This window comes from Megalobrama amblycephala, linkage group LG1, assembly GCF_018812025.1.
Source record: "Megalobrama amblycephala isolate DHTTF-2021 linkage group LG1, ASM1881202v1, whole genome shotgun sequence".
In the NCBI taxonomy this organism is placed as follows: domain Eukaryota; kingdom Metazoa; phylum Chordata; class Actinopteri; order Cypriniformes; family Xenocyprididae; genus Megalobrama; species Megalobrama amblycephala.
In genome coordinates this window covers 57,862,812-57,889,375 of record NC_063044.1, presented here as the reverse complement: position 1 = coordinate 57,889,375, position 26,564 = coordinate 57,862,812, and the positions used below count along the sequence as shown (strand labels likewise).

Here is a 26,564-nt window from a genome sequence, read left to right as displayed (position 1 = left end):
TCAGCACGAGCTTAGCCCAGAACTCCACATTTAACAGTGCTCATAGTGTCATCCAGAACTTCCTGTTCCTCTGCTACTCTCTGCTCTACTTCCTGCTGAACTGAATCCAGCAGCTCTTCTGATTCTGCAGCTGCAGCAAAGACACAATGTGATTTACTTGACAAACATAGCTTATAATTTCTCTGTACTATCTTGAGTCCTGATGTGATTCATTGAAAACCATATTGGAAATTTTATGAAAAAATTACATTACCTTGTTTCTGGGTTTATATTTAAAACTTGTCATGCTGTAAAAAATATACTGCTTTAATAAAATTATTTTGGTGTCAATCCATCTTAAATGGCCCGATTTTTCATTTTCATACTTTGAGTGATGATAACCTCTATATATTAGTATATTTTTTATTTTTATTTTACTTGGTTTAATCATAGTGGCCGTCTTTGTGTCATGATCCACAACAAATTTTGGTTATTTGGATGTTGATGGAAGCCCCAGTATCTCAGATGAGGATGGTCTGGGCTCCTCAGAACAAAAACTGATCTCTAGAATACATTTCCTTAGACTTATAATTTATGTCCAAATATTATTCAAGAAGGCTCAAATTACCAGTTTCAAGGCCAGTTTAAGTGTCTGAGCCTGAGCCTCAGTCCTAAACATTGTGAAGCCAAAAAGTCTTTTTTACACCATTCTGCTATAAAATAAAATAAACGAGTTTGAGATTTCACTGGTTACAGAGCTAGAGCTATTCAAATCGAGGGGAAAGCCTACTTTAATAATGTACTCTGAGAAATGAACACGTTATATAAACAAATCATAAAAAATGATCAGTATTTTACAGTAATTATGTATGATTGATAAAATAGTGGTACTCAAGCAGGGGGCTTCAGCAAATTTCCAATTTAGTAAGACAAAATTATTTTAGTTTTAGTTGCATTAACATATCAATTAAAATGCTAAAAGAAACTAAAACAAAGATGTAAAACATTAAACTGAAATCATATTTTATTTATTTTCATTACAACAGAAGTACCAGAGCTATAACATACGGACTTGGTGTATTGTCTTCGTCAAATGGCCTTGGAGTCATTTAAATTATTTAAACTAATTTCATTTGCAAGTCGTTTTGAATCAAAGCGTCTGTTAAACGCATAATAGCGCGGCGTAACTGTAGATAAAAAGTCAACACCGCCCTCTGCTGGGCACAGGAAGCATACTTTCCTCAGAGACTGACATTTTCTTCTGCTTACTCAACCACACCAAGACAAAAACGATTAACTTTTCAAGGCAAATAAGACGAAAAGGGCAACAGGATTCAACAACAAACAACTTTTATTCAAAACTCATTTACTTAAACATTGAACAGTTGAGAAATGTTTAAGATGAACACATAGCTGGTTGACATCTGTAGTGTTGTAAACCCTTATATTTGACACATCCTTCAGTCTAGAAAGATTTTTTAGAGAAGTTATCAAACCAATCAACAATTATACAATTCATATTTCTGCATTCATATCCATTACTAGCACATTAATCAGTTATAATGCAGAAACATGTAATTTGATGGAGAAAAATCCCAAACATTGGTGTTTTTTCAAAGCTTTGTCCTCTCATTGTCCTTTACAATGCATTGCTGTAGAAAGTCTTCAGGACAGTATTGGAAATAAAAGTGAGTGTGCACAGGAAGAGAGTGACATCATTTGCAAGCATTCACATTAACATCTAGTCAGCTTTGGCAATCCTGCCATTGAATATACACTACTGAATTCACAGTAGCTCCATTTCCATGAACATGTAGTGTTTGCTAATGTACAATGCTCCTCTGGTGATAGATGTGCGAGTGTCTCAGTGTGTAAATACGCTCATATACTATCAGTAAATCCCAAACTGCAGAGGACAATTACTGGGCGTGATTAGTAATGCAATGATGTACATTTGCTTGGTTAGTGTTTCTCAATGAAATGCACAAAAGTCTGCCACAGCCATTCCAGTCAAAGCCAGAAGAAATTCTCCAATTAAGACATGCTAATCAAAACTTTCCTCCTTCTGCAGGTTTGGTAAAGGTTTTGCCACTTTCAGCGCCATAGAAATACTAATGATATGCAGGAGAAGCTTCAGATTTGGCAACATCTTTACTAAAAACATCCATCAAACCTTGTGTCTGTTAAACTCTCCGGTTCTGTTCAAATCACTTTCGCACACAAACAAGCTCACGGCTCGTTCTCATGCACACTCAAACATACATACAAACATTGGTCTTCTCTCAGTGCTTAAGAGAGAAGTCGCCCGTGTTAAGGCGAGGTCGAGGCAGTGCTCCAAACATCTCTGTTCCATCTGTGGCTCCTGGGACCAGTAGGGCTTTCATACTGGCAGCTATGTGGTCCAGGTCTGCACAGCCCACCTAAAATAAAAGAGCCCTTTTAAAGCTGAACACAAGTGTACAAGTAATTATATATGACAAAGTTATGAGAAGTGTAATAATCATTTTCTAGAAAAAACACCAGTTATCTAAGTGGATTTCATCACAATCAATGGTAGCAAGGGTGGCAATCAGAAAGGACATTATATCAATAACTGGGACAATTATACAGTACATTAATATTGCACCCGTTTATGTTTATTACATAGATTTACCACCAAAAATGTATTTAAATACAGTTTTCCAGTGGTGCATCGCAGCACATTAATTATTAGATAGCCTTATCCATAAAGACTACAAACAATATTGGCCAAATGAGTTATCCAAGTTGGTGGCATAATTTTGCTACCTACAATTTTACACATCTTTTGTATTAAAAGTGCAAACATACAGTGGGTACGGAAAGTATTCTGACCCCCTTAAATTTTTCACTCTTTGTTATATTGCAGCCATTTGCTAAAATCATTTAATTTGATTTTTTTTCCTCATTAATGTACACACAGCACCCCATATTGACAGAAAAACACAGAATTGTTGACATTTTTGCAGATTTATTAAAAAAGAAAAAACTGAAATATCACATGGTCCTAAGTATTCAGACCCTTTGCTGTGACACTCATATATTTAACTCAGGTGCTGTCCATTTCTTCTGATCATCCTTGAGATGGTTCTACACCTTCATTTGAGTCCAGCTGTGTTTGATTATACTGATTGGACTTGATTAGGAAAGCCACACACCTGTCTATATAAGACCTTACAGCTCACAGTGCATGTCAGAGCAAATGAGAATCATGAGGTCAAAGGAACTGCCTGAAGAGCTCAGAGACAGAATTGTGGCAAGGCACAGATCTGGCCAAGGTTACAAAAAAATTTCTGCTGCACTTAAGGTTCCTAAGAGCACAGTGGCCTCCATAATCCTTAAATGGAAGACGTATGGGACGACCAGAACCCTTCCTAGAGCTGGCCGTCCGGCCAAACTGAGCTATCGGGGGAGAAGAGCCTTGGTGAGAGAGGTAAAGAAGAACCCAAAGATCACTGTGGCTGAGCTCCAGAGATGCAGTCGGGAGATGGGAGAAAGTTGTAGAAAGTCAACCATCACTGCAGCACTCCACCAGTCGGGGCTTGCTAAAAAACACCTGAAGGACTCCAAGATGGTGAGAAATAAGATTCTCTGGTCTGATGAGACCAAGATAGAACTTTTTGGCCTTAATTCTAAGCGGTATGTGTGGAGAAAACCAGGCACTGCTCATCACCTGTCCAATACAGTCCCAACAGTGAAGCATGGTGGTGGCAGCATCATGCTGTGGGGGTGTTTTTCAGCTGCAGGGACAGGACGACTGATTGCAATCGAGGGAAAGATGAATGCGGCCAAGTACAGGGATATCCTGGACGAAAACCTTCTCCAGAATGCTCAGGACCTGAGACTAGGCCGAAGTACCTTCCAACAAAACAATGACCCTAAGCACACAGCTAAAATAACGAAGGAGTGGCTTCAAAACAACTCTGTGACTGTTCTTGAATGGCCCAGCCAGAGCCCTGACTTAAACCCAATTGAGCATCTCTGGAGAGACCTAAAAATGGCTGTCCACCAACGTTTACCATCCAACCTGACAGAACTGGAGAGGATCTGCAAGGAGGAATGGCAGTGGATCCCCAAATCCAAGTGTAAAAAACTTGTTGCATCTTTCCCAAAAAGACTCATGGCTGTATTAGATCAAAAGGGTGCTTCTACTAAATACTAAGCAGAGGGTCTGAATACTTAGGACCATGTGATATTTCAGTTTTTCTTTTTTAATAAATCTGCAAAAATGTCAACAATTCTGTGTTTTTCTGTCAATATGGGGTGCTGTGTGTACATTAATGAGGGAAAAAAATGAACATAAATGATTTTAGCAAATGGCTGCAATATAACAAAGAGTGAAAAATGTAAGGGGGTCTTACAATACTTTCCGTACCCATTGTACATAGAAAAAAAAAAATATTATATATAATAATATATATAATAAATACATTTGAATAGTTGATCTGTATAAAGCTGTTGAAGGAGGGTATGTGGATGAGGGCATGTATAAACCAGATGAATAACTGACCCGTTCTCCACTATGGGAGTCGCCCTGAGGGGTATGGTTGTTCCTGTAGCCCCACACTGGTACAGACACAGGCAGTGAACGAGCCATTGCCATGGGGTTGGACGAGCGTGATGAAAGGTGACCCACTGCCAAGCCACGAGGAGGGGGAGGGGCTTCCTCACTCAGAGAGCCTGACAGCAATAAAACAGATATAAATATATGAACCACAGCAATAAAAACACATTTATGTTCCAGTGTCAGACACAACTCAGATAATGATCTCTTTGAACAGCACTTAAAACATGGAGTCATTATGTTTATTCTGTTTCTCATACAGGGTTTCCATACTTTCAATGATATTACTAATCACATGATTACTGATTTTAAAATATGAATGCATGTTATACTGGTACCATATCGGTTATCAGAAGGTAATAGAGATTATAAGTCTGCTAACGCTCAAGACTGCATTTATTTGATCAAAAAAACAGTAATATTGTGAAATATTATTACGATTTAAAGTAACTGTTTTCTATTTGAATACATTTTAAAATGTAATTTATTCCTGTGATCAAAGCTTAATTTTCAGCATCGTTACTCCAGTCTTCGGTGTCACATGATCCTTCAGAAATCATTCTAATATGATGATTTGATGATCAAGAAACATTTCATATGGTTATCAATGTTGCTTAAGAACTAAAAGTTGAATACATTTTTATTAGGATTCTTTGATGAAAAAAAAAAGACAAAAACAACAAAATTTATTTGAAACGGAAATCTTCTGTAACATTATAAATGTCTTTATTATTGTCACTTTTGATCAATTTAATGTGTCCTTGCTGAATAAAAGTATTAATTTCTTTAAAAAAAAAAAATACTGACACCAAACTTTTGAACAGTATTGTTCCTATATCAATATTTTGATATTTTTTAATGCTCATTTCCCCTATCTTTACATTTAGATTACCTTTAACATAATATAACACCCAATTAAAGTTAATCTTTCAAAACACTAATAATTAAATAACACATCTATTTTTAATGCTGCATATTATAATGTTTAACATAAAAAATGTGACATAACATGAAAGTAATTTTTGGCATTTGCCAGAATTTTAATTAATGGTACATCCCTTTTTTTTAAAATAATAATAATAATAATATTAATAATAATAATAATAATAATAATAATAATAATTCACCATCAGTGCTCTCCTCTTCCCCATCAGACTCAAAGAAGGGCTCACAGTCCCGGGACAGAGAATCCTCATCCATTGAAAAAACACCTGAGAAAGAGTGTTGAATTTGAGTTCATGAATGACCAGAATGACAAACACATCTCATCATACGAAGAAACAAAGGTGAACTTACCTGCTGATTCATTCAGGTTACGTCTCCTTCCATCCAAATCTTCTTCCTCTTCCTCTTCTTCCTCATCCTCTTCATCCAAGTCCACAATTTCCGCTCTTTCTCTCGCCTTCTCACGCTCCTCCATGGCCGCTTTCTCCCTTTCACGCTCTCCATTCCCATGCTGACCACCTGGCTGGCCGAAGGCAGCAGTTGAGCTGTAGATTGACGGGTAGCTCTGAGAATAGAGCCTCATGTTGGGACTAACAGTCCCAACTCCATCCCCAGTCAAGCTCTTTGGAAAGAAGACACAGAAAGTCTTGAGGTGTTGCGATCAAAAATGTACCCCCAAATCAGAACCGAATCACCACTCACCAGCCTGTCAGATGGCACATCCACTCCCAGTTTGGCACCTCCCTCCACTGTATTCAGACGTTTGTGTCTCTGTGCCGTCAGTACAGTGGTGGAGTGCAGAACTGCGATGTCATCCATGTATCGCCGTGACGACTCAGCCAGTGCCCCTTGTCCCCAAACGTGATAAGCATAATCAAACTTCCTGCTTCCAGAAGTTCCGCCCCCTTCGTTATTCCTCGTTCCTTCCAGTTCGATCCCGGAGGGACGGAACTTTTTATACGCAGTCAAAATAGCCAAATCACAACCGGACGTCTGACTGTAAGCCTCAGCGGCAGCAAGCAGCGCCAGCCAGCTCTCCTTGTGATTATCGGGGATCTCGGGGGTGGAAGATTTGGTGACAGAGGCCATGATGTGTTTATGCAACAACCTATGGCTCAGTTGAACTATTTTCAGGATAATGTTGCTTTGGAATGCTGAAATGCTGGTGTGTGTGTGTGTGTGTGTGAACGTATACAACTGCGTTTCTGAACTGTGTTTTTGTGGTTACAACTCTTTGGTAATGAGAACTTGGTTTAGTTGATGCTGATGGGACTGTTAGAAGAGGCACATTTGAAATGGGTGACGGTGTCTGCGTGCATGAAAGAACTAGGGGAGAGATGGGAGGACACCACCAATTGCTGATGTTACCTAGAAAAGGAAAGATAACATGCATTATGCATTAATCAAACAATCAGTAAAAATGATAAATCAGGCTTATTTATGCAAACACACATGCATTTTGAAATATATCAATCAAACGTGCAAAAAATACATATATCAGGCTTATTTAGGCAAAATAAACATATTTTTGATTTCGAACTGGTTCATCAACTGCTGTGCCACAAACACCCCACTCACTTTAAAAGGGTACGCCTCCATTCCCTCGCACGTGTAGCACACGTACACGTTTGTTTGGGACGTTCTCGTTTAAACGAGGGTCAGTTTCTGTGAAACGCTAGAAATCATTTTCGAGGCCTGTTGTGCAGCGAATTTGTCTGTCTCTCGCATTTTCTGGACAACATGACGTACAGCCAACCATGTTTTCTGCTGCTTTCGTTTGTTTGTTTGTCACTGTCAGCTTTAATGTGTAACTGCCAACATCAGTGGCTAAACAGCGGGGTATTTGCATTACGACATTAACTGATTTAGAGCTTGTTGATTAGTTCACTGGTAAGTGGCCAAGTGAAATGCACAGGCCAGTCCGCTCCAGCGTTAGCAGTGCAGCTAAATATCTATTTAAACGTTTTGCATTATTAATCGGGTTGATTCGAGGAAAGAAATACAATTAGTTGACTTACCCTCTTAATATCCTCCAGCCTCTGTCACAATCGTCCTTTACTTCCAACTTTATTAAACCCTCTTTGTTCGGAGCCTCTTACCCGTGCCTGTCTCTCCCCTAGACTCCAGCGCAGCGACGCGCACACAGCGCTGTTTACAGTACGAGCAGACCAGGGTTGCCAGATTGCAAGCAAATGGTCTGACAACATGCACAGCGACCTGTTTTTTGTTTTTTCATTCGATTAGCATAGAAAACACATCACTCACTGTAGGTCCACTTTATTGTTAGTTATATGTATTATTTAAATCATTTATTTATTTATTTTATTATTCATTTATCCTATTTTTTATATTTGTATAGTTATTTTGTTTATTGTTTGATTTTTTTTTCTCTAAACTTTTCCATGGACCCCCACACTCCCTTGCGGCTCCCTGGGAGTCCCTGCCTCGACCCCAGTTTGAAAACCCCTGGAATAACCAATAAATTGCAACTTGCAGAAAAATCATCTTTTCAGTAATTATATGTTTTTTGTTGTTGTTGTTGTTGTTTTTTTATAAATCTGAAAATATGTAATTCACCTGTAAGATTACAATAATGATAAGTAAATGAATAAATATTTACATTGTGCACACGTAGGAATGGAAAACACATTTAAACATCATGGGGCCTGGAAAAGCACAATAAATCCCGAAAAACACGAGTGCATTCTGGGAATAAGCCTTTCAAAATGCAATCAGCTACTGCTTAGTTTTATCAAAGTCCCTTTAAGATGAGTCATTTCACTTGGTGGCCATCTTTGAAAGCCTCTCAGGCATGCAAGTGCAGCTCCTATCTCTTTAAATTTGGAAACATCAAATTCTCCAAAGCTGTTTGCCAAGCTTTTGTTTACATTTCATATTTGAAATCACCAATGAAATCCGACAACAACTGTTTCATAAATTTTGTTTTTCTAAACGCTTGAATCATGAAAAAAACGTTATTTTTCTGGCTGGATCAAGCTAATGCGCATGCGGAGTCCTAAATGCGCGTCTCTTGTGTCTCATTTCGGAGGTGCGCGTCTGACTGTTTCTATAGGAACCGGAGCTTCTAACAGCCGCTGCAGTGATGCGATGACTTTACCAGTCAGCGATTGGCTCTTATTTAGAAGCCGGGACTTATTCCGCCATATTGTGCGTTGCACTTTCTCTCATTCAAAACAATACGAGTGATGCATCTTGTGCTATTCTATAGAGCACCTCAGGGATGGCGTGTTTTTGTAGGCAAAACCCGGAAGCGAGTTAGCATTTCAGGACTTCCAGTTCCCCCGAAGTCAAAGGGTTTTTTGAATGGGTTTTTGCTAAATCGCCTGTAATAAGGTCTGTGGTTATCAAAGCCTCTAAATATTTTCACGTTTTGATCTATGACATAAAACACACCAGTTATAACCCGCTTGTGATTTTTTAAACCTTTATTGTGCCTTAAAAACAGCGGTTGCTAACAAGTTGCTAAAAGAGACTTTGGCGGGGACTTTAGACGTCATCATGACAAACAGGACATTTGAACAGCGTTTCTCATGAAAAAGTGGATAAGTATTCATACACAGCGCAGATCATAATCAGCGAGCATGTTTTTAAATAAAGATGTTTTTTAAATACAGTTTGAGGAAGCTTGGTGGTGACGACGTTGATCCGCGACCATGGTGTGCTGTAGTCCGTTTATAGCCTACTGTTAGCTTTTTATATCTGACAACTTGATATAGGCTTCAAAATGTATAAATGTTGTGTTAACTTGTAAAGATTATCTTGATAGACAAAACGTGTAAGTGTCATAATAACCCTTTGTTAAACACTGAGCTTATTTTTTGTGATTTTCCAAAAGTCTATGGGAAAAATGCATAGGCTTTCAATCGAGGGAACCTGTGCGCCGCTAACTTCCGGGTTGGCCTACAAAAACACGTCATCCCTGAGGTACTCTATAGAGACAGAGCGACACGCGTCATAATCTGAAAACCACGCCCATCGTCGCCAAATACGTTCCCCTCCAGTGTAGTTCTTATAGTAATATGACCCGTTGCGCTGTCTCACTGCCTGTATCCACTTTTGTGTCCTTAAACATTCATTTTTTTGGGGTTGACAGCTTATAAAAACTTAGTTTTAGGTTTTTTTAGCTTGTTTGCTGTACACCATGTCACATAGCAGCTTTTAGACATTGTTCTGTTTTTTGTTATAAGCCAGAAATGACGAGGAGGTAGCCTCACGCTATACAAAGTCAATGGAGAGGGCTGGATTGTTTTCCCCTCCGGTGTGGGCGTGGCCTTAATGCGCTCTGTCTTTGGTTATAGAATGCAAACCTCAATACGCGTAATGAGCGGACATGGCAACATTTGGAGCGGGATGGTCATGCGTCAACACATTTGCAAAGGTAACGTGCAGAAAGTACAAATAAGAGCAGGTGTGACACTGAAGGAAGCTGATAATGAACGATATTTAATGATTTACTGGACTCCATGTGCAGTAATGCTTTTGGCGCAGACTAAAACGGCAACAGAGTAATGATTTACTTATTTAAAATCCACAGTGGTACTCAACATACGAAAATTAGTTGGAGTCATCATTATAATCAACTTATATTTTTCATCAAAGAGTGAGAAAAAGAGAAAAAATAAACTACATTGAAATTCTGGCATTATTTACTCACTGACATGACTGTCACAAATTGATTAAGACTAATTATCTTCAGAATGACAGCAGTTATCGCTTTCATTTTCCCCCCATACAATAAAAGTGAATGGTGACTTTCTTTTTTTATTAATTTATTTTTATTCAAATAGTGACAGTTTCGGATACTATCGACAATTTTCGATAAAATTCCATGCTATCCTCTCCACGATTTTAATATCTTGTTTGCATTACACATCATTATATTATTGTAAAATCAACAAATATATGTTAATAACATTATACTCATCTCAATCTTCAAAATAAGCACAAATAAACAAACGGCGCTCACTGCAGCCAACTGCAACACGTCATGATGTCCGAGTCTCCGATTGGCTGATGCGGAGGTGGGCGGTGTCATCAACAAAAAAAAAACGGAAGTGCGATTGTTTTGGTCGAACTACGTGAGCACAGGGGGAGGAATGGAGGCGAAACCAGAGAGTCACAAGGTGAGTACTGTTGTCAATAACCTTAAGTTTAGATCGACGGTGTCACATTTGACATATACTGCCCAAAACTGTATATACGGATTTTACCTTTTGACGCATGTATTGTCACTGGACAAGACAGTTTTCCACAGCTGGGGCTAGTTAGCGATAGCTCGGGCTGGTGACTGACATGTTGTTCAAGCCTGACGGTTTAGTCACTGTCATGTCTTTATGATGGACTGATTTCAAATGCCGCTGTCGCCCAGTGGGTAACACATTCAGAAAGGCAAATGTTATTGAAGGACGTTACTGGTCAAACCAGTTATCTGGAGAGCTTTGCTCATAACGTACAAAAATAACATAGACACCAGTCGCTGTGTTGACCGCTTGCTCCCTATAGTTATATGCTGCTGATCTTACTTATGAAGTAAATTATTTGTAACCCGCTGAATTATCAATCCATTGAAGTATAGTAGGAAATTTAATAAAGCTACGTTTATTTTATTATTGTGGTATTAGGGGGAAAACACAAACACAAATTCATTAAATCTGTTGAGTGCTGCTGAAACTTGTTTAAAATTGTTCTGACATTCCTACTTTAAAAGTGTGATGTATTATGTCATTCATCAGCTGATCTTTGAAAAGGAGGGTGTTTACCTCCACACCAATGCCAAGAGGAGCAATCAGGACACAACCATCCCCGGCTTTATCCGGATAGTTGAGCGGGTATGATCAACAGATAGTATCAGGATTATCAGATTTTATTATTAAACACTTATTACATATTTATTACTACATAATAATATATATTATTAATGTTGTTATATATATATTAATAAATACATTTGTCTTTAGCAATATCTGTTAACACCATTTACAAAACCTGAGAGTACTTAATGGCTGTTATGACGGGTAAACTCTTACAGGATGGAGAGCCAGCACTAGAATGGAGCCCTGTTGAGGATGATGGGAGAAATGCGCCTGCTGTCTTCTACACCAAAAAGGTTGGTAAGAGAATGACTAGAGAATGTAGTAAGTGTTCTTCAAGCAGAGGAAGTAAGTGTCCCAAATCGCATACTGTCTGAGTAGGTACTACATTTGAATTTGAACTTACTTTGTGACCATTAAAAAAGTATGAATGAAATTCGGATGGACTACATCCGCCATGTTGTTACTGACCTACCAGCGTCAGTTGCGTCACTTCACTGCCATTCATAAATTCTCTCCTGTGGCCTCATGGGATAGTAAAGTGTCCAGCAAATGTGCACTTCATAATCTTGCCGGAAGTAGTAGGTAATCCTGGGACTTATGCGGACATACTACTCTGTTGGCATACTGTTTTTGGCATACTATAAGGAAGTATTCGATTTCGGACGCAGCATCAGATTGTTCTTCAAAGTTCAATGGTCACTTGTCACATGCTCAGTTAAGATCAATATTGAACTTCATGTTCAAAGAAAACAAAACGTATATGGGGAAATTTTAAAAGCGCGATTTGCAGGCATGGAAAAGTCATGCAGATCATGCAAAGTACTGCAGATATTTAAGTTTTTAAATCTCTATAATATTAAAATGATAAAAAAGTAAAATTGCCATCCAGTAATCAAGAATAACAGTACAGTAAACATCATGAATATTCAACCACAAAAGTGGTGGAAGCCCTGAGAAATGCTTAACAGGTACATTACCATGTAAGTTTGGGATCAGTAAGTGTTTTTTGTTTGTTTTGTTTGTTTGTTTGTTTTGTCTGAAAGAAATTAATACTTTTTTCAGCAAGGACAGTTGCTAAAAAAGTAACAAAAGTGACCGTAACAAAAGATTTAAATTTCAAATAAATGCTGTCCTTTTGAACTTTTTAATTATCAAAGAATCCTGAAAAAAATACTGTGGTATACAAAAAAAAAGATTTTGAAAAGATATATATATTTATACAACCGTTCCTTCTGGTTCTCGTATCTGGTTGGCTGATAGCCGTGTGATATTTTAGTGATAACAGCACTCCTATCTTTTCACCGTTTGTATCACTCCGCTAGAAGCGACCGTCATGTAGTGCTGCACAAAAGAGGTTTTTAAAGACATACCGTTGTTATTTCTTATTTGTTTACACACTCGTGCCATCGAACTGTTGTATAAACGCAATCTCACACTCGTAGCCGTGTAATATGGCTGTATATCAGCACGCTGTGATTATCTGCGGCCTCGTGCCTACGGACGAATCACAGCCGTGCTGATATACAGCCATATCGCACGGCTACGAGTGTGATATTGCTCATATTTATAAGTAGCACAACTGTTTTGAACATAGATAATTATAATAATTGTCTCTTGAGCAGCAAATCATCATATTAGAATGATTTCTGAAGGATCTAGAGTAATGATGAAAGACTAGAGTAATGATGCTGAAAATTCAGCTTTATTATCACAGGAATAAATTTCATTTTAAAGTATATTAACATACGAAAACAGTTATTTTAAATTGGAACATTTCACAGTATCAGCATATGCATAAGAGCATAAGATGACACTTCTCTCAAAAACATGGCAAAATCTTACCAACTCCAAACTTTTCAATGGTATTCTCTGCCTCCTAAACATCTGTTTCTCTCTTAATCTCTCATTACATTCTGTTTCTTGAAAGGATGGCGATGGAGGGGAAGAGGAAACTAAGTTTGACCCAGGCTATGAGCCAGACTGGGCCGTCATCAGTACAGTCAAGCCAGACAGACGGCAGGAGTGTCCACCAGTCAGAGAAACAGGTACTGTGCTAAACTGGTACTTGTCAGATGATGTACACTTGCGTTTTTATACATGGTTGCAAAAGTTTACGTCTCCCATCTTTTGGCAGGTCAGTGGGGCTTGTTTTCCCTGCCGCTGTCGGAGCTGTACTCCCTTCGGAGGTCTCGCTTCTCTCTTGGCAGGAACTTCTTAGTGCTGACCAGCAGAGGGGGCGATCCTCTCCCTCCCCTGCATTTCCATCGAGGGGGCACTAGAGAGCTGCTAAAAGCCATGCAGCGTTACATTAGACTGGCCCCGTGAGTGGCATGCTAATATATCTTTCAACCAACCCTTTTGCATTTTAGTACCTATATATTTACATAGTCATGTGACACATTTTGTGCTAAGGTCCCCCATGGATGGTAGGCTCTTCCTGGCATACCCACATGACTCTGGGGCACTGTCACAGTCGTTTGATGAGCTGCACCTATTTGATGATACCAGTGCAGACCTTGTGTCTGTAAGTCATATTTATTGTGTTTTTAGTGTGGCTAAAGCCATAAACGAGGCCTATAAACATGCAATCTGATTGGTTGTATCTACAGAGGTTCATTCAGGACCCTTATGCGACCACATTTGGGGGCTTCTCCAAAGTGACTAACTTCTTCCGGGGAACGCTTCGACATCCCGAGTCGCCCCACAGTAACCGCTCACCTCAGGACGCCCATTTCCCGCATGCAGCTGATGAGGAGCCAGGCTTTGAGCTCATTACCTGCGTGAGTCTCAGTGGATCCTGGCAGTCTGTCTATAAATGTTGATTTAGTGTGTAAACATGAAAGAGATTTTATATTCCACCAGGGAGCGGAGCTCGGCCCCAGACCGGAGGTCAAAAGAGGAAAGCCTTTGGATGATTGGGATCAGTTTTTCGATCCAGAGGGCCGTGTCACAGATCCACAGAGGGTCAAGGAGCTGGTATTTAGAGGGGTGTGTTTATGTTTCAGTCATCTTTTCCTAATCCTGCTTACATGCTACAAACCAATGGAGTTTATATTCAATAAAAACTTTTCCGCTTTTTCTAGGGCATTGCTCCATCTTTGCGGAGGGAGGTGTGGAAGTTCTTACTGGGGTTCTACCCATGGAACAGCACAACCAAAGAGAGAGAGGACATACTTAGGGTCAAAACGTAAGCTGGACCATAAAGATGTCCAAATTTACATGCTGTATTTGTTCTCTCAACCCACTGTGAGCTATTTTCATCTATTGTGGTTTCCTGTCCTTTTTCTTCAGTATTCTCATTATCACTTTAGACCTAAGCTTAGCACAGGATATGCACACTGCTGTTCAAAAGTTTAGGGTTGGTTAGATTTTTAAAAATGTTTTTGAAAAAAGGCTGTGTTTATTTGATCAAAAATACAGTAAACACAGGGTTATTGTGCAATAGTATTACAATTTAAAAGAACTGTTTTCTATTTTAATATATTTCAAAAATCTAATTATGACAAGGCTGAATTTTCAGCATCATTACTCCAGTCTTCAGTGTCACATGATCCTTCAGAAATCATTCTAATATGATGATTTGCTGCTCAAGAAACATTTTTTATTATTATCAATGTTGAAAACAGTTGTGCTGCTTAAATTGTTAGTTCAGCCAAAAATGAAAATTCTGTCATTAATTATTCACCCTCATGTCGTTCCAAACCCATAAGACTTTCGTGCATCTTCAGAACACAAATTAAGATATTCTTGATGAAATCTGAGAGCTTTCTGTCCTTCCATAGACAATTGACGCTTCAAAAAGTTCATAAACAGATGGTAAAACTAATCCTTATGAATTGAGTAGTTTAGTCCGAATTATCTGAAGAGACACAATCACTTTTTATGATGAACAGATTTAGGCTTTTATTCACATGCAAACATTGATCAGCGAACATAAACAGAAGCTCAACCGAACATGCTTGATGCGTGAGAACAAACCTCTTCCAGAAGTTCAAAAGTGCTGCGTAACACACAAGAATGAACCTCATTGGTTCTTGCACGTGTAAAAGCAAACATGCTTGAGCTTCCGTTTAACATATCTGATGTGTGAGTTGATGAATGTTTACATGTGAATATAAGCCTAAATTCATTCTGTTCATCATAAAAATATATATTGTGTCTCTTTAGGAAATTTGGACTAAACTGCTCAATTCATATGGATTAGTTTTACCATCTGTTTATACACTTTTTGAAGCGTCAAAGTGTCAGTTTCAGTTACATAGCTGTCTATGGAGGGACAGAAATCTCTCAGATATCATCAAAAAGATCTTAATTTGTGTAATTTGTGTTCCGAAGATGAATGAAAGTCTTACGAGTTTGGAACGACAAGAGGGTGAGTAATTAATGACAGAATTTTCACTTTTATATATATATATTTTTTTTAGAATAAAAAGAACACCCTTTATTTGAAATATTTTTTTATAAATGTCTGCACTGTGACTTTTGATAAATTAATTTGACACATCTTTGCTGAATAAAAGTATTAATTTCCTTAAAAAAAATCTTACTGACCCCAAGCATTTTTGAACGACGGTGTATATGGGTCAAAGACATTTAGATGTCCGCATCAATAGAAATTTACAAAAGTGATTTTATATACATAGAAAGCACATTAAATGCAAGTAAAACACCTACTTTTAAGGTTTCAAATAAGTTTTGGGAAAATAAAATGTCAAAATGTTGGTGAAATAATGTTCCATTGTCATTCAGTGTAACACTTATATTTATGTCAAAATTGAAACATGCTCATTCTGACCTGTACATATTAAAATATATAAAAGAATAAGTGAGCATACAAAATTTTATTGCATTTTAAATGAGCAAATAATTCTTGCTGATGAATGGGCAAAAATACGGAAGCGGATTAGGGCCAAGCAATAATAAAAAATAAAACCATCTTGAGATTAAAGTTGTTAAATTTCGAGAAAAAAGGTTGAGATAAAATGTTGAGAATAAACTCATTAAATTACGAGAAAAAAGTTGTTAAATTAAATTACGAATTTGTTCTCATAATTTAACAACTTTTTTCTCGTAATTTAATGACTTTTTTCTCGAAATTTAACATGTTTTTTATCGAAATTTAACAACTTTAATCTCGAGATGGTTTTATTTTTTTATTATTGCTTGGCCCTAATCCTCTTCCGTACAAAAACTAGTGGCAAAGTTTAAAAATTGTAAAATTACAAGTAATTAGCATTTGGGGTAAAAGTAATTGGTCTTTAATATGGCATAAATAGATTTTTTGTTGTAAATATCCCTGAGAAGATTGTTACACTGAATGACATTATAGTGGGTGTTTTCTTTAAATATTGATAAAAATGTATGATATTTAATTTTTGCTCAGAAAAAAACAAATTAAACAGAACCAATTCTGATATATTGAAAAACAACAACAACAACAATTCAAAGCTGAATTACTCTTGTTGTTTTGATGCTTGAAAACCCTTTGTCTGTGCCATATGCATATTTTTACCACTTTCAATCTTTCTAACACCCCTAAACATCAATGTGAATTGTTCTCATAATTTTATGAGATGTTCACATTTGTTCTTTTCCTCTTCAGGGATGAATATTTCAGGATGAAGGTTCAGTGGAAATCAGTTAGTGAAGAGCAGGAGATGAGGAACTCTCTCTTCCGAGGATACCGTAGCCTCATAGGTACGTTCAGCTGCGTCATAAATCTTACATCAAGTCTAACTGGTGGCTTTCTACATCTGATTTGCTTCTACTCTCTGACTGGATAGAACGGGATGTGAATCGAACAGACAGACACAATTCCTTCTTTTCTGGGAACGAGAACCCAGGACTTACGCTGCTCCATGATGTGCTGATGACGTACTGCATGTATAACTTTGATCTAGGTATGTGCATTTCCCTTCATCTGTCATTTTAATTCCACCTACTGACCACTAGAGGATGCTGCTATCTCTCTTCATCACTCTCTTTCATTTTGCTCTGTAGGTTATGTCCAGGGGATGAGTGATCTTCTGTCTCCTCTCCTCTTTGTTACCCAGAATGAGGTGGAGTCCTTCTGGTGTTTGACAGGCTTTATGGATCTAGTGGTCAGTAAACACTTTTGTTTTCTGATTGTGTGTTATTCAATTGATGAATTAGCTCTGGATATAAAGTCTTTTTCTGTCTTCAGCACCAAAACTTTGAAGAGTCTCAGGAGGCCATGAAACAGCAGCTCCTTCAGCTCAGCCTCCTACTGAGGGCACTCGATCCAGAGCTGTGCGACTACCTGGGTAAATGCAAATGCACATTCTCTATAAATGTAACTCTTTTTTTTTTTTTCATGGTGGCATGACCTTTTTAATATTTTTTTGTGGTTTTCTCTCTCAGACTCTCAGGACAGTGGTTCACTTTGTTTCTGTTTCCGATGGTTACTGATTTGGTTTAAGAGAGAATTTTCTTTTGAAGACATCTTGAGTCTGTGGGAGGTAAGATGAGATTTGTATTATTTTCTATGAATTTTGTAGGAATTGACATAAAAAGGTTTTATTAAAGGTATGAAGGTGTTTTATCTACTATGATGTACATGTTACACAATAAATCTTGTCATGCACAAAAAATAACACATTATTAATGTTAAATTAGGGTGAAATTGCTGAACCTGGCTCTTTTGTAAACTCATTATATCACTGTCTCTTAATTATGTCACTTAAAACTGAAGTTCACATATTCTATGTTTAGGACCCACACTAGTGATGTGACAGGAAGGATCAAGTATTCTTTATTTATTCAGATAAATAGTTCAGTTTTAATTAAACATGTTTTCATATAAATGTGAATGTAAAAGCCAAAACACGTTTTATCATAAAATATTTTTTAAAATAAAAATGCACACAACATAAATCATTATAAATAATATTTGTTTATAAATAATTTTGAATTAATTTATTTTAGCATAATAAATTGACTGAAATATTTAAATCACAAAACAGCATGTGAATGTACAGTAGTTTTCTGTTTTCTGTAGTTTAATTAACTTAAAATTGATTTAAAATCACGTTATATTTACATATACAAAAGCAGCACTGTTTTGATTTGTTATATTACATATTAAAGAGACTCCATCAGTGTTATATTAGTACTATGTATATACTATTTTATATATATGTATATATAATATACACAGTCTAACCAAAATTTATTCAGACACCTTGAACATTTCATTCATTATTACAGTTTATTCACTATAGTTTAAAAATGGTAATAAAATATGACAAGATCTCAGAGTTAAACTGTGTCAGAATAAATGAATCTTAATTATGTCAGATAACACTTAAGAAAAACATGGTCAGGTCAAAGTGTCTGAATAATTTTTGGTTCCAAATTTTATCAGTTTTATTGGTAGTCCACAGTATGAAGAATTTTTGGGTATAATATGTCACAGTTTACTTTATTTAGCTATCCTCACTTACATAAATGAAGTATAGTGTCCTGTACTATACACAAGAGACTAGTAAACATATCTAAAAATATTAAAAAATATGTCTGAATAATTTTTGGTTTGACTGTAATATATATATATATATATTCATACATGCATACATACATACATATGTGTGTGTGTGTGTGTATACATATATATATATAATATACATATATATATATATATATATATATATATATATATATATATATATATATATATATATATATATATATATTTCATTTTCATTTTCATTTTCATTTTAGTTTTTAGTTTAAGTAATTTTGTTATGTACTTGTGTCATCTTTATCAGGTATAGTTTTTTGTTTTGTTTTTTTGTTAATTCTATCTATTATTTATATTTGGATACACTTTGTTTTGATGTTCCCCTTAAGACTTTCTTATGTTATAAGGAACATTGTACCTACATGTCAACTAACTGTTATCTTATATTTTATTTTATTTCTTCTTTATTTCAATGAATGAAAATTATTTTAATAGAGTGCTGCAGGGATGACATCTTTTTTAGGCAGAAACCCGTAAACAAGTTAGCATTTTAGCACTCCCCGGTTACATCGTCCACATTGTCGATGGGTTTTTGGGGATTTTGGTTAAAAGCCTGAAACAACGTCTGTGGTGAACACAAGCTCATGATATTTTTATTCTACGACATAAAACATACTAGTATTACCAGTATCATAAACTTTTGTTGATCACAGAGCTTTATTTTTTGCGATAATTCCAAAGTCTATGGAAAAATCCTATTGGGTTTTTGTCAAGGGATCCAGTGCAGTGCTAATTCCAGGTCAGCCTACAAAATCACATCATCACTGCAGCACTCTGTAGTTTTAGTTCACAATGTTCCCATGTTTTGCAGGTCCTGTGGACCCGTCTGCCTTGTGAAAACTTCCACTTGCTAATGGCCTGCTCCATTCTTGAGTCACAAAAAGAGGAGCTGATCGGTTCAAATCATGATTTTAACTCTATACTCAAGGTGTGTATAAAAGCATTTTAGCCCATTGAGTCATAAAGCGGATATGCGGATAAGTTAGTAGGTTTATTTTAAATGCGTGTGTGTGTTTACAGCACATTAATGAGCTGACCATGAAGCTGGATCTGCAGTCAATACTCTGTGGAGCAGAGGCTATTTATTTGCAGCTGGCACACTGCAAGGTGAGATGGGACAGATATGACTGCTGATATGCTTTGAAAAATAACCATTGCCATGTATACTACATAATACTTACTAACCGCTCCATTCTCAGGAGCTGCCTTCAAAGGTGCAAGAAGTTATTGGGCTGCGTGTCCCATCAAGCTCAGCAGAAGAGAGTCCAGATTCAGAGCCCAGAGAGTCGGACACCCTTCTCGCTCCTTCAGAGGCCAGAGGAGCCACATCCTGCCAGCCGTTTAACGGGCAGACACCACAGCACCCACCTCCTACGTACCCCTAATTCCAGAATGGGATTGGCAGAAGGGGAACACATGATTTTAGCTGAAATCTAATGAATATTCCCAAAAAATATGATTAATGTGTTTATAAAACATGGTGAATGTAATTCAGAGATTGAAACCTAGATCTGCAGCATCCTAATAAAAAGGAGATCAGCTGACTGTTTTATACTGTACTTTCTTAAGAAGGGCCAAGTATTTTTGACATGCTATTCAAACGGATGTGGGAATGACTGGGACAGAGTCACAGAAGAGAGAAAAAAATCTGCTTATAGTGTGACCATTATAGTCGCAGCTCGTATTTTGTCAGTTAATATTTTATGCATTTATGAGCATTACATATCTAATTGTTTGATCCACTTCTTGCAGTCCCGAATTCCATGTTACTCTTTATGTATTGTAAGATACTGTATATCTTTTCCTTTCTTTTTTTTTTTCCACTTTTCCCTCTCTTAACTGTTACTGCTAGAAGATAATACTGTGGACTACTATTTTGCATGCAGTGTAGCAAGAGCTGTCATATTACTTATTTTGTTAGTTTTTAACATTATACTTTTCGTACAGCTAAAGCATCTAAAATAAAACATTGAAATTAAGCTCATGACATTTTGAGTTTGAGGTATTGCTCTTTTCCAAATGTTCACTTTATTCTCATTCCTTGACCCATTATATTGGTTCAATATAACGGATAAAGGTTTTTTTTCCCTTGACAGTACAAAAAGCTTTATTAACATTATAATAACTCTAAAAACATTATTACATTACATATTATTAGCATTATATGTAAATGTTCATTCAGATAATGAAAAATGTCATGGAAATGTTCATTTTTACTTTAATAAATTAAAACATTTTTAACTTTATTTAAAATATTTGTTTTATTTTTATAATCTTAATCTCACAATAAACAGTGATGAAAAGCTTTCACTGTAACACTTTAATAGCTTTTATTATGTGCAAATGTTCATTCAGATATTAAAAATGTAATTTCTATTTTAATAAATAAAATAAAAATCAGGCCATAGATTAAAAAAAATTGAATTTATTTAAAATATTTTGTATCTTTTTATTATTATTAGCTTAATACCTTAATAAACAGTGAGGAAAATCTTTCGCTATGACACTTTCTAATACCTTTGGTTACATTTTATGTAAATATTCACAAATTTAATGTCATATTTTAGTTTAAAATATTTTCTTCTTCTCATTATTATGATCTTAGGCCCCTTTTACACTAGTGCGTTTTTGTTTTAAAACGGCGTTTTAAAATGAAAACCATCCTCGTCTACACTGGTGTTTCCACAGCGTTTCAGAAACGATTTCCGTCTACACTACACGGCCGAAAACGGGTGTCACGTGACCGTTCATGCACACTGGGCATGCGCGTACAAGTTTAAACAGTCCCCTCTTGTGTATGTAGACAGCTGCAGTATTAAAAATGCAGAGTTTAACTGCACAGTGGCTGTTAAAAATTACAACAAAGCCAGCAAAGATTGCAGTTCAGTCTCCATGTTATTGTTTACACGATCGTCAAGGATACGCAGAGTGAACATGGGCAGCCACGCCATCGTTTTAAAAGTCTCCGTATTGGTCCGTTTAGACTGAAATGCATCCCTGGTGTTTTCAAACTAAAACGGGCCCTGCAGCGTTTTTGAAAGTCTCCTTTTTCGAGATTTGAAAACGCCAGCGTATATGGCGTTATTTTACTGTCTAATGTCGAGAGCACATTATTGTGACGCGAGAGCATATCAATGTAATGCGCGAGCGCAAATCTGTCCGCTCGCGCGCGGATATCCTTTGCTCTTGCGCAAATCTGTCCGCTCGCGCGCGGATTTCCTCTGCTCTCGCGCAAATCTGTCCGCTCGCGCGCGGATTTCCTATGCTCTCGCGCAAAACTGGACGCGTGCTCTTAAATATACAGTGCTCTCTTATGAACTGCCTCTCCTCTCGCTCAGATGCGTGTGCACACTCAAACTGTTTCCTGCGTGCTCAAACTGCACATGTGCGCTCACGAATCTTTCCGTGCTCTTCCAGAAATTAATTTGCTTTTGGATTAAACGCTGTCAAAAGTTATCAACCAATCAGAAGAGACGACTGATCCATGAAAATGATACGTGGAATCTTATTGGCTGAGATTGAATTGCGCCTGGAATTCTTTCTACAAAAATGGATATTTCATTTCTTTACAATTTAATAATATTTAATAATATTAATCAAAATGCAGGACATATCTTAGAAATGGCTTGGAATGGGGCGCTTGGATGTTTTCTATATTAATAAGCTATCACATTACAGGTCAAACCCCACTGAACGATTTATCAAAAACCATCATATTAGCCAATATCATGGACCAAAACATTAAATTAAACATTAATTAAAAACAAAAGATTAAACAACTAATAATGTTATAAATCAGTCTATTTAGAAATGTGTAAAATGTTATAAAGCCTATTTAAAAATATGTATTAATTTAAATGAATTCATTACAATATCGTTTGAAATTAATGAAGATATGATTCGTCCAGTGTTTTTAAATGAATTTCTTGAATTAATAATTCTGATCATCAAATACATTTTAACAGTCACTGGTCACCACCTACTGGCAGAACAGTGTAATAACATTAGTTTCAAAGGTCATTTATTGCTAAAATCAGTGTATATTCGGACTATAAATTGTTATTGCAATACTTGCATTATTATTTAATGTTTGCAACACAGAAGTAGCAATAGTGTGTTGTTGAAAACGCTTTGTGAAGCTGTTTAAAACATATAGTTTATGACCACTGCTTTCAGCGGCAATGCAAAACCAGGTTTAAATATTCCAATATGTTCGTAATTTCAAAGGTTTAATAGACATAACCGAATCATTGTCATTTAGGAATAAGATCGTTTTATTTTGATTAATCATGCACACATACGAGCTTAAGTATTTTTGTATGTCATGTTTTATACCCGACCTCAAAAGAAATTGACTATGGTGGTATATGTGATCTCCACATTTTAAGTATTAAGGGAATGATGATCTGACCTGATCTTGTTCGGTCTTAAATCAGAAGATATTTGTTGGTAATACTTTACAATAAGGTTTCATTAACATTATTTAACTGCATTAGTTAACATTAACTAATAATGAACTGCACTTCTACAGCATTTATTAATATTTGTTCATGTTAATTTCAACATTTACTAATACATTATTAAAATCAAAAGTTGTATTTGTTAACATTAGTAAATGCACTGTGAAGTAAACAACCAACAAACAGCTGTATTTTTAACCTTAACAAAGATTAATAATTACAGTAATGTATTGCACATTGTTAGTTTATGTTAGATAATACATTTAACTAATGTTAACAAATAAAAACCTTATTGTAAAATGTTACCTATTTTTTATATAAATTTCAACACAAAACGTATGACCACAATAACTTTAAGAAACATTTTTTGTTTGTTTGTTTAGATAAATTGGGGTTTGACCTGTAATGTGATGCAGTTACTAGGTTACATTTGATAAATATTATGAAATATCCATTTTTGTCGAAAGAATTCCAGGCGCAGTTCACTCTCAGCCAATAAGATTCCACGTATCATTTACATGGATCAGTCGTCTCTTCTGATTGGTTGATAACTTTTGACAGCGTTTAATCCAAAAGCAAATTAATTTCTGCAAGAGCACGGAGAGATTCGTGAGCGCACGTGTGCAGTTTCAGCGCGCAGGTCACGTTTGAGCACGCAGGAAACAGTTTGAGTGTGCACACGCAATATCTGAGCTAGAGGAGAGGCAGTTCATGAGAGAGCCCTGTATATTTGAGAGCGCGCGTCCAGTTTTGCGCGAGAGCATAGGAAATCCGCGCGCGAGCGGACAGATTTGCGCGAGAGCAAAGGAAATCCGCGCGCGAGCGGACAGATTTGCGCTCGCGCATTACATTGATATGCTCTCGCGTCACAATAATGTGCTCTCGACATTAGACAGTAAAATAACGCCATAAGCGTAGTGTAAACGACAGGCGTAACCATAGCAAAACTTATGCGTTTTAAAACGAAAACGCACTAGTGTAAACGGGGCCTTGAAGGGTTAGTTCACCCAAAAATAAAAATTCTGTCATTAATTACACACCGTCATGTCGTTCTACACACGTAAGATGTTCGTTAATCTTCAGAACACAAATTAAAGGATTAGTTCACTGTATGTCCTACACCTTCCCTATTCAATTTACGGAACGAACGCAGCGCCAGTTCCATTTTTTCCGTAAGTAGAATAGGGAAGGCGTAAGACATACAGCGTAAGCTTTTTTAAGAATATTAAAAAATGGGGTTTTGGCGGAAGCACTTGGAAGGTGATCATTTGTTTATATAAAGCATATACAGTTGTGTTTTTTTAGAAAATGACCGATGGTTTCTCTAGATAAGACCCTTATTACTCATCTGGTATCGTTTAAAGCCCTTTGAAGCTGCACTGAAACTGTAATTTTGACCTTCAACCGTTTGGAGGCCATTGAAGTCCACTATAAGGAGAATAATCCTGGAATGTTTTCATCAAACACCTTAATTTCTTATTTTCCACTGATGTTTCCACAAATCTTTCCACATGTGACGTTCTACGTTTATGTTACTCCTCAACACTCCTAGACTGGGACATAACAACTGACGAAAGAAGGACATGAACATCTTGGATGACGGGGGTGAGTAAATTATCAAGAAAATTTTATTTGAAAGTGAACTAATCCTTTAAGATATTAAAATCCGATGGCTCAGTGAATCCTGCAATGACAGCAAAGGCATTCAAACTCAAGATCCATAAAGGTACTAAAAACATATTTATAACAGTTCATGTGAGTTCAGTGGTTCTATCTTAATATTATAAAGTAACAAGAATACTTTTTGTGCTCCAAAAAAACAAAATAACAACTTTTCAACAGTATCGAAGGTCTTACGGGTGTGAAACGACATGAGGGTGAGTAATTAATGACAGAATTTTCATTTTTTGGGTGAACTAACCCTTTAATGCAATAATATTCAGCTTTCTCTGTAACACTTTATAACTTTGATTAAAAGTTAGCATTACATTATATGTAAAATATGTTCATTCAGATAAAAATCAATGTCCTAGATATTATTTTATTTGTATTAATTTTTTTTTACATTCATTTAAAATCTTTATAATTATTATGTATCTTAATCTTAGTGATTATAACCCCTTATGTTTTTACCCATGCACCTCTCTGTCAGATTCTCACCCGAATGAGCAGATAGGTCAGACTTCATCATTTGGAGGATTACAACAGATCATCCAGTTTAGGAAAAAAAAAAGTCTTAAGTCTTAAGAGAGAAATGAACTGAGAGATAAGAACTTATAGCACTTGTATTTTGAATGTATTAATTAGTAAGCAAAAAAAAGTAAATGTTTAGAGTAACATGATGAATTAATGAACCAGAAAATCTTTTATTTCAACATATGTTTTGTTAAACCATTTAATATGTCTGGCACAGAACGGCATGGCTCAGCACCACTGTCGTCGTCACACAAACAAACACATTCACACACTCCATCAGCAGGTGTCTGACTGAGGTTAAAAGATCAGGGTAAATGGGGTCACTGTTGCCCACTGTCCTACCAAATGAGCTGGAAAATGAGGGGTGGAGAACCACGCCTCCTTCTCACCGTCCTGCTCACTGCTCTTTCTGCTGGTCGTCCTCTTCTTTTCTCTGTCCGTCTCTCTCTCGCCCTCCCTCCGTTTTCTCACTGTGTTTGTTTGAATACAGCTGCAACATATGAATTTAGCATGGCACTTAAACAGCCCTGCGATCTGCCACCCTCCTTTGTCTCGTACACAAATGCACACTTTTACTCCTGAGACTCATCTTGTCCCTTTTTACGGCTGGCATGACCTCGCTTTACTGGGGAACAGGAAAAAAGAAGAGCGCCTCATTCAAACTCAATCTGCTCTGAGTTAAGCTCTAGTTAGTTTTCAAGGACTAAAGCAGTTCAAGCAGCTCTATGATGTCTGAGTGAAGTCGCTCTTTGTACATTTGAGAACTTCATCGGTTTTTAGAGGGTTATTGTTGTGCGATTGGGCCGATATACAGTATATCTTTGGACTGAGAGTTTGACTCCTGACTTTCCACATTGTCCTGTCCTACTTTTCCAAAAGGCTTGACTTTATAAAACAGTGAAAATAAATCATATATAGAATCTGAATGTCATAGAAACTTAGAGGTGACTTGGCCCATAAGCCAATTGGCAATAAACAAAAGTAATCAACTTTGTATTACTCATGTTTAGAAAACCTCAACTTCTGCC

General features: G+C 36.7%; 2 protein-coding genes across 2 annotated transcripts; one reads left to right on the top strand and one right to left on the bottom strand.

Annotated features, from left to right (window-relative positions):
* Positions 1–1,312: 1,312 nt before the first annotated feature.
* akt1s1 (AKT1 substrate 1 (proline-rich)) lies at positions 1,313–7,678 on the bottom strand. Its single transcript, XM_048203913.1, has 6 exons — positions 7,525–7,678; positions 6,209–6,874; positions 5,858–6,128; positions 5,689–5,772; positions 4,508–4,677; positions 1,313–2,399 (listed from the first exon to the last, which is right to left on the bottom strand). Exons 2-6 carry the CDS (start codon positions 6,593–6,595, stop codon positions 2,262–2,264), a joined length of 1,050 nt encoding a protein of 349 aa, XP_048059870.1. The 5' UTR covers positions 6,596–6,874; positions 7,525–7,678; the 3' UTR covers positions 1,313–2,261.
* A 2,823-nt stretch (positions 7,679–10,501) lies between these two features.
* On the top strand, positions 10,502–20,867 carry tbc1d17 (TBC1 domain family, member 17). The gene is made up of 17 exons (XM_048203899.1): positions 10,502–10,650; positions 11,260–11,355; positions 11,556–11,633; positions 13,268–13,385; positions 13,475–13,661; positions 13,753–13,864; positions 13,950–14,120; positions 14,203–14,328; positions 14,424–14,527; positions 16,943–17,037; positions 17,124–17,240; positions 17,341–17,441; positions 17,525–17,624; positions 17,722–17,819; positions 19,692–19,808; positions 19,901–19,987; positions 20,080–20,867. The coding sequence occupies exons 1-17, from the start codon at positions 10,624–10,626 to the stop codon at positions 20,263–20,265; spliced, it is 1,920 nt and encodes a 639-aa protein (XP_048059856.1). The 5' UTR covers positions 10,502–10,623; the 3' UTR covers positions 20,266–20,867.
* Positions 20,868–26,564: the final 5,697 nt, after the last annotated feature.

Bases quoted from the DNA above. Each gene is read 5' to 3' on its own strand.
- akt1s1 (XM_048203913.1), bottom strand. From the start codon at position 6,595: ATGGCCTCTGTCACCAAATCTTCCACCCCCGAGATCCCCGATAATCAC. The intron at 4,678-5,688 runs GTGAATTATTAT...TATTGCTGTCAG, and splicing joins GGAAGAGGAGAGCACTGATG to GCTCTCTGAGTGAGGAAGCC. The intron at 2,400-4,507 runs GTCAGTTATTCA...CTTTTATTTTAG, and splicing joins ACTCCCATAGTGGAGAACGG to GTGGGCTGTGCAGACCTGGA.
- tbc1d17 (XM_048203899.1), top strand. From the start codon at position 10,624: ATGGAGGCGAAACCAGAGAGTCACAAG. The intron at 11,634-13,267 runs GTTGGTAAGAGA...GTTTCTTGAAAG, and splicing joins CTGTCTTCTACACCAAAAAG to GATGGCGATGGAGGGGAAGA. The intron at 14,121-14,202 runs GTGAGTCTCAGT...ATATTCCACCAG, and splicing joins GCTTTGAGCTCATTACCTGC to GGAGCGGAGCTCGGCCCCAG.